The sequence below is a fragment of the Suricata suricatta genome, chromosome 3, assembly GCF_006229205.1.
Source record: "Suricata suricatta isolate VVHF042 chromosome 3, meerkat_22Aug2017_6uvM2_HiC, whole genome shotgun sequence".
Taxonomy (NCBI): domain Eukaryota; kingdom Metazoa; phylum Chordata; class Mammalia; order Carnivora; family Herpestidae; genus Suricata; species Suricata suricatta.
This window is the reverse complement of record NC_043702.1, coordinates 7,729,769-7,738,074: the sequence shown is the minus strand read 5'-3', so window position 1 is coordinate 7,738,074 and position 8,306 is coordinate 7,729,769. Positions and strand designations below refer to the sequence as shown.

Sequence of the window (8,306 nt, the reverse complement as noted above, 5' to 3'; positions counted from 1 at the left end):
CCAGCCCCTAGATACCCCCCACACACCCTGTCCCCCATCCTTCAGCCCCGGGTTACCCTCCTACCCTGCCCCCCAGCCCTCTGGTTCGAGTGTGAACCCTGACCACGACCTGGCTTGCTGTGGTTCGCCTTCAGTCTCCCTCATAGAAAACTGAAACAGAAGTAGGGTGTAAAACATTCCCCAGTTATACGGCTGGGGAATCCCTGAAGCCACATACCTTGCTGGCCTTGGAAATAACATTTTATGTGTATACAGTACCTCCATTAAGAGGAAATTAAAGTAGTTTATATTTTTCTTTACCTTCACTGCACTATTCAAAGGCAGGAAGTTAAATATTCTGATCCATTCTATCCTGAGACAGAGAAATATGGTTCCAGGATTCTACAGGGTTAAGTCGGCAGCAGAGCAGGGCCGCCAGACCAGGCTCCCTGCTCCTTCCCACAGCCATCTCCCCACTTCACCCCCCCCCGCCCCCCGCCAACCTTCAGGAGTTTCATGCACACGTCTCAGCCCATTTGATCGGTAAAGTTAGTGATCGCAGCTCTTCCGCAGGGTTCCATCCCATGAGATGACCCGTTACCCGGGACAGAAGAAGCTTCTGTAGAAGAAGTGCCAAGTCCAGCCTGAGGCTGACCTCAGTCTGAGCAGCGCAGGCCGGGGAGAAGGTTACGTGGCTAACAAATAGCGCAGGGGCATTTGTTAGAAGCTTCTTTGTTCTCGGATGCTTTGTAATCTGTAACACCTGTGTGTTGTTGACTGACTAAATGACCGTTACTTCAGTCTTCTGTTAAAAACAACATATGCAGTTATCTCAGCTTTAAAACATTCATCAGATTACACTCAGCTTTTCTTATGACCCTCGGGTTATTTGCAGTGATTGCTACCATGATGTTTGGGTTTGCTAGAACCCCTGTGTGAGTTTTATGACGCTGGTATGTGCACTTGGGAGGCAGAACACTGCCCCGTCTATGGCATGCGTTCACGGACAGCAGTAGCTCTGTGCCCTGCCTGTGCCACCGTCTCGCGGGCACTCGGAGCACGCGGCCTACACGCCTCCCTTCAGTCTGCATCGCCCTCTGACAGGTATTAATAATCACTAAGGAACCGCAGGAGGAAGAAACTGAGGCCCAGAGTGGTGAAGTGCCTCACCCGGGGTCACACAGTTCATAAGCAGAGGACCCAAGATGTGTATTCACATCTGCCTGACCTGAAACTACTTCCGAGCTCAGACATGTCACGTTCTGTTCCACTGTTTTCTCTAAAGGGAAGAACATGTGTGCCAAGGTGGCAGGCCTGGTGCTGAAAGTCCTTTCGGACCTGCTCGGCCACGAGAACCACGAGGTACGGGCAGGCGCCTGGGCGGGGGAGGGCTGGCCGGGTCAGTGAGTGCTCGCTCCCCCTCCAGTGCCGCAGCTGGGAAGCCGCCCCTCTCTTCCTGTCTCCGGCCATCGCTGGCCCCTGCCAGCTCCCCGCTAGGCCTCATCCTCCTTGTCACTTGTCCTGCTTCCTTCTGCCCCACGCCGACTCTCCCCGGGGTGTGTTTAATCTACATCCGTGGACACGTACGTGGCCTGAAAAGGTGGTTAATGGTGTGTGGTGCGTGCGTAATCGTGTAAATACCATTGCACTCCAGATCTCATTCTTCGCTTACCTTTTCACTGTATCTTCAGGACTTTTCTGTGTTGTTTGTATCCATCTCGTTCCTTAACTCTTCGCTACTGCAGAACAGCCCCTGTCCGCAGCGCCCCCATCCAGTCCCCCAGCTCGCCCACCTCAGTTTCCGTCAGCTCTCAGGGTGTACCTCCACCCAGGGTCCTCAGTGCCATCCCCGCACCGGCCCCTGGGGGGCAGACGCTTCGTCACTGCCGGCGCTGCCCACAGGGCAGTCCCAGGCCCGAGCCCCGCCACGCTGTCCCACAGAAGGGCTGACCCAGCTCCTGCTGTCCCCTGTGGCCGCCCCCAAACCGGGGGGATCTTCTGTTGTCTAACCTGGGCGCCACAGGCCCTTTCTTAATAAAGTGGGGGTCTCAAAAAACTGATAACAGGGACTTATAAACAGGAGGAGTACTCTCTCGCCTGCTTTCCGTAGACGCTTGTGAGACCGGGGCATCGCTTTGCCCTGAAGCCAAAACGTCCACAAAACCCTGACCCTTCTGGCCAGAGTAGGCGTGGACTCGCTTAGCAGGACAGGATGGAGAGCCGCTAGTCAGAGTGAGGCCGTGGGTGCCCCTGTGTCTCTGCCCATTTCATTCCTTCTCTTCGCTTCTCTCACGCGTTCGGTCCCCAGGCCCACCGCTGAGTGAGCCCGCTGCTGGCTAGTGGGGGTTCGGTGACTGTCCCGGAGCGCGCTGTGCTGTTTATGTTTTCAGACCAGGAGCTTTTCACTCCTTCTAGACTGTCTTCTCCATTTTACTCAACTGAGGCGGGTGAAGCCGGTGGGAAATCTATTCTGTCTCTAATAGTAAATGTTGGTTTCAGGTGTTGGCACAGCACGTTACCTCTGAGAACGGAATAGACCAAAGGATTTAAATCTTGTCATTGTTGCGCATGCATTTGCCTTGAAGATGAACTGGAAAACCCCCCTGTACACGTTAGAGCCTGGAAATTGTTTGCCACACAAAGAAATGCTCCTTTGCGCATACCCTGTGTGAGATAGTCCAGGTCTTGAGAAACGAAACCCAAGAGCCATAAAGAAAATGATGCGCATATTTGCCTCTGTAAACAGTAGACTTTTTTGATATGGAAAAAGAGGCCATGATAAGAGCCAAAGGACAAATGATAGCGTGAGAAAAAAAATTTGCCTCATATAGGACGAAAGTTTAATATCCCTTACTTATGAAGAACTCCTCTAAATTGATAAACACAAGTCAGAAGAAGAGGATGAAGTGCACAGGGGGGCAGATTACAGAGCAGGAAATCTGGGTGAGCGGTTTTGCCAATGGTCAGGAAAATGAAAGTAAGAACCATGGGATGCCTTTTATTATCCTTTTTACCTGTTAGATTGGCAAAGATTAAGGGATAGTAAAGTCCCACACCAGGAAAGAATGGTGGGAAAGGACAAAAGCTACTCAGCGGGGAGCCCCCATTTATCAAGCCCCTGCCATGTGCCCTGTCCTGCGTAGCCTGATGTCGGGGTTACCTGTGTGAGTAAAACATGAGTCCCGTCCTTGGAGAGCTCACAGTAGGGGAGACATAAGTGAAAATATAAAAGAATACTGAATCCAGGATGATGGTGGGGGATGTACAGGAAGCAAGCAGAGCAGAGTGCGGGGGGAGACATAAGTAGTGTGCGATGTGTGCAGGGTAAACTTCATGGTGGCAAGAAGAGGGCACAGGGGGACATGATATTGAGGCCAAACCTTGAAGGGTCCTGTGTGCAGGACTTCGGACTTTCCAGGTAGGCTCCAGGGAAGGTTTCTGAGGAAGAGGGATGATTTGGCCCATGTTGTAGAATTTTGGCAATGATAGGATTGTTGGACTAAGTGCGAACATCAAAGGCAGAGAGAGACCCTTTGGGAGGATCAGTGTCACCTAGGTCATGGAGGACGTTTGAACAAGGACAGTGGCAGGGTACGTGGAAAGGAAGTGTTCCTATCAAAGGCAGCTTGCAGACCACACGAGACCAGCAGCAAGAGCATTCGATGATGAGTCCAGTGGTTTCAGCCTGAATGATCAGGATGACAGTTAAGCAGTGAAATACAGCACGAGTGAGCTTTGCGAGCCAGTAATGAACTTGGGTTTGAGCTCTGAGTTGTAGCTGTCACTGGGACGTGCCAATGGAGAATTCTGTCCTTCGGAAACACGCATCCTGAGCTCAGGAAGATGGTGATGCCCATTCTCCTCTCCAGCCATGCTGTCCTCAAGTGGCGCGTTTGAGCACTGGTCATACAGTATTTGACAACTTGTAACTGACTGCTTTTTCTCCCCTTAAAGATACAGCCATATGTGAATGGCGCCCTGTACAGCATCCTTTCTATTCCGTCCATCCGTGAGGAAGCAAGGGCAATGGTAAGCAAAGGTGCTTGAGGGGCACGTGCGTGGCTCGGTTAAGCTCTGACTCTTGACTACGACCCGGGTCATGATCTCATAGGTTTGTGAGTTCGAGCCTGCTTGTAATTCTCTGCCCCCTGTCTCTGTCCCTCTGCTCATGCTGTCTCTGTCCCTCTCAAAAATAAATAAACATTTTGAGAAAAAAAAAAAAGGAAAGAATGAATGAACGTGCTTGAGAAACTTGTAAGCTTCGATCAGGACCACCGTTCAGGAGCTGTTGGAGCAAGCAGGGCAGAGCCCGGGCCCCGGAATTGTGCACCTGCTATGTGTCCGCACTTTTCTGGAGAGAGAATCTGGAGCTTTTATCAGACTCCCAGGGGATCCCTAACTCCTAAATCTTAGGAACTAATGGGTTAGAAAGTTCCCAGCAGGCTTCTTTTTTGGAAAGTAACAGACTTTTTTTTTTTTCTCCCAATGATTCATTTTAATTTGGGGCTTTGGGAATGCCTACGATTTCATCGTAGGAGAAGCTTAGCAGGAAAACAGTGACGTGGAGAAAGGATCACGGAAATTCACCTGCAGGAATCCTGGAGGGCCCGGGCAGGCGTGAGCAGTGGTGCAGCGAACCCCGGGAGCCTGCAGGCGCCTCTCACGGCAGCGGGGTGGGACAGAGGCTCCGGGGAGGATGGGGAACCTTCTTGGTGTGGCTGGGAAATAGCAAGTTCAGTACTTGATGTGTTTACATCAGTGCTTTATTGGAATTAAGTATAAAAAAGCTTCAGGTGATTAGCACCGTTCGTGATGACAAGTATTCCTGGGTCTAATCAGCAAAGCCACTGTCCTTCCCTGTAACATGGGAACCAGCTTAACGATGTGCATATTAAATGCTGTGAGGAAGGAATTAAATGTGTTTCCACAGTTAAAACACAGGTCGAATTCAGTCTGAGACCAATGAAACATGTTCTTCCACTCGATTCTTACTTAGAAGAATTATTACATCTCCTAATTAGTCATCAAAAATTACATCAACAGCTATGCCAGGGATAAAAACTTAATTAGGAACCATTCTGCGTGGTCACAGTAAACAGTAGAACTTAATTTATTGCTTTGGGGGGAAAAGTCGATATCAGCACAAAACAGGGGGAAATGAACTTGATTAAATTCTGCATTACAATCCTTCTGGTGAGAGGAATTCTCAACCAAGGGTGAGACGAAAGAAGAAAACATGGGCCAAGGAAGAAAGAAGGGAGGTCACATGGATCAGAGAGCATGACAGGCAGCTTGGAGGAAGGACATCCAGGCTGAGGGGCAGCGAGGGCAGGAGAAATGGAAGTAAAGGACAGGGACCAAATCGGGACGCGAGGCTCGCGGTTATAGGACGTGAGAGCGTGACCCTTAGAGACCAGCCAGGCCAGAGCCACAAAATGAGAAGGAAAGGGACAGTGCCTCGGAGACCTGGGGGACACAGAGGTGTCACTCATGTGTAACTGGACTCCAAAAAGGAGAGGAGAGGAGCATATGACATCATAAGAATTCTAATTTTGCAACCAGGCCAAACATTTATGTGCTTGTGGGAAATGACAAAGAAGACATAAATAAAAATTATGCTGGTACCAGATGCCATAGTGGTGGTCTTAAAATAATACCCCCAAATGGAGAAATAGATAAATGAGTGCCCCGAGCCCCATTTGAACTTTAAGAAGTTGCCGAAGTCTGGGACGGGAGAGCAGTTCAGATCAATAGGGCTGCGCCAATGCCTGTTCCAAAGCCTCGCGCCCTCCGGGAGCCGTGAAGCCCTACCCTGGGTTTAAACCCCAGCCAGACATTCTGCCCTGGGCCAGAGGGGACTCCTGCCCCCTTGGCATCCTTTTCCCTTGACTCAAAGACTATGCAGAGTTGTTCTTCCCTTCCAGACCACTCCTTCGTGTTCTCTGTGCACTTGCCTGTCTCTGCCTCTCTGTTCAGTGTTACTGTTCTCAGAGGTGCTGTCCTAAGCTTCTCACTCTGCTGTCCCCTGGAACCTGTTTATTCCCTTGGCCTCAGCTACCAGATCTCTCTTCTGAGCCACAAATCCCTTCCAAACGCAGCGAGCACAATCTTAACCATTTAAGTAGGCTTTATGCCCACTCAGGGCTTGAACTCACAACCCTGAGATCAGGACCTGAGCTGAGATCAAGAGTCAGATACTTCACCAACTGAGCCACCCATTCTCCCCTTAACTGTTTATTGAGCATCTCTTATGTACCAGTATTTGGACAGGATGCTATTTTGGGGTATAAAGTTATATATATATATAATTGTACAATTGAGAAACATATATTTACGTAACCAACACCCAATTACGTTCTTTACCTTTTCAAGATTTCATGTTAAGTGGACTTGCCATCCCTTTTTTCGAGTTGAGGATACAGGGAGGAACGGAGTAAAGTGATCAAGGTCACACTGTTCATTCATGAGGCGGCCTGGATTCCAGCCCAGACTTAACCTTCTGGAAGGTCATGCCATTCTCTAGATGATGGGAACCCACCATATTCCAAACTGCACTTGGCACGTCCTTGATTCAGTTAGAGCCATTGACTCCAAACACGCCTGCACTGGAAGAGGGAGGTCCTGGGTCCTTCACCTGAGAAGTCCAGGCAGAAGCATCAGGCAGAGCTTGATCAGGGCTCGTGTGCTACTGGATCCATTTCTCTCCTGGAGCCTCTGGACTCTGCTCCCTCTGTGTTGGGTTCATTAGTAGATACGCTTTCCCCTTGTGGCACGAAGCGCTCATCAGCTCCAGCCGTACGTGCTCATTCAAACGCCTCAAGGAAAGAGGAAGGCCGGGAAGCAGACGCCTGGGCCTACGTCAGTGTCTCACATTTCCCTGCACTTCTGTCAGTCAGTATTCAGAGTTCGGATGTCAGTGTTCTGTAACCAAGTATTACACAAGGTGGGGCCTTCATCATTCTTTTGCTAGAGAAAGAATAATAGCTGCTCAAAAAGAGGTTCCGTTGGTTTATTTCTCTAAGCATCTGGCTTTACTCGCCTTTTTGTCCCTCAAATCCAGAAGGAAGTGTAGAAATGTAAAGAAATCACAGGACAGAAGTTACCTCCTGAAACAACCTCTTGCCCAAACTACAGGGAAAACTCATGCAGTTCACTTTTACAAGAGTTTTTTCTTTTCATGAATAGAGTAGAGTTGACATCCGGTGTTTTAGTGTCGGGTGTACGCCCATTGCTCATCAGGCCGCGGTCACCATCTGTCACCCTACAGCATTACTCCAGCGTTACCGATTGTTGTCCTGATGTTCCCTTTATCCCTGCGGTGGCTTATTTATTTTACAACAGGAAGTTTGTATCTCTTAATCCCCTTCGCCCATTTCGCCCCACCTCCCTCTAGCAACTCCCAGTTCGCTGTACAATAGGTATGTTGTTTGCTAAATGTTTTATAATTAGGTCAGACCATCAACCAAGAAGAAAGTAGTTTCACTGCGAATTGTAAAAAATAAAAGAAAGAGTGTTTAGTACGAAGCAGAGGTATTTTTATTGTATATATCCCTTCTTTCCTGCCAAAGGCCTTTTGTTGCAGTTTTTTTTTTAATTAGGTGAGGCTATTCTGTTGAAAACTAGTTTTCCCCCACGAAACCACTAAAATATTAACTCCTAGTCTCTCTAATGGCCCTAGGGAATGGAGGACATTCTTCGCTGCTTCATCAAAGAAGGCAACGCTGAAATGGTCCGCCAGATCGAATTTATCATCAAGCAGCTCAATTCAGGTCCGTTCAAAGCAAGAAGCTGTCACCTACCTTTTGCATCTCTCGCATGTGCCAGAAAGATACGCAGGCTTTCTTAGGAGGGCTTGTCATATCTTGGAACTCACTCAAGAGGCTTTAAGGGAGGTGGGGAGACCCAACTGAGCCCACCGACAAGGTGGTCCAGATCGCCCCGGTCTTCCACCACACGGTAGACTTAGAGTCAACAAAAAGAATGCAAAAGCAACCACAGAACCCCTGCTCTGCTCGAACGTCCTTTTTATGTGTATCTCCTCATTCTTCCCCCGCTTATATGGCTTCTCCGGGGTCCCAGGGTCAGATAAGGAAGACGATGCCGACCTCCCTGGCGACGCCACAGAAAGTGTCACTGTCCCTCGTACGTTCACGCTTTCAAGAAAAATTGATGTTGCCCGCTGGTTCCATGGGAGGAGGCGACCCTCTTTCTCTCTGGCCTCCTCCATTACCCGGACAGTCGGCAGCCCATAGTAAGCAGGAAAGGAAGGTGCAGGAACCCTTGGAGGGGACCAGCTCCTTCTGAGGACTCCTGATCCCTTGACCTTG

The 8,306-nt window shown here is 49.5% G+C and overlaps 1 protein-coding gene across 1 annotated transcript in view; it reads left to right on the top strand.

Annotated features, from left to right (window-relative positions):
• Nucleotides 1–8,306, top strand: part of ARMC9 (armadillo repeat containing 9) — a 124,438-nt gene that overhangs the window by 64,667 nt on the left and 51,465 nt on the right. Inside the window, exons 15-17 of the mRNA XM_029932870.1 lie at nt 1,265–1,341; nt 3,934–4,008; nt 7,658–7,748. Of these exons, the coding sequence (XP_029788730.1) occupies nt 1,265–1,341; nt 3,934–4,008; nt 7,658–7,748 (243 nt within the window). The remainder of the gene's footprint in view (nt 1–1,264; nt 1,342–3,933; nt 4,009–7,657; nt 7,749–8,306) is intronic.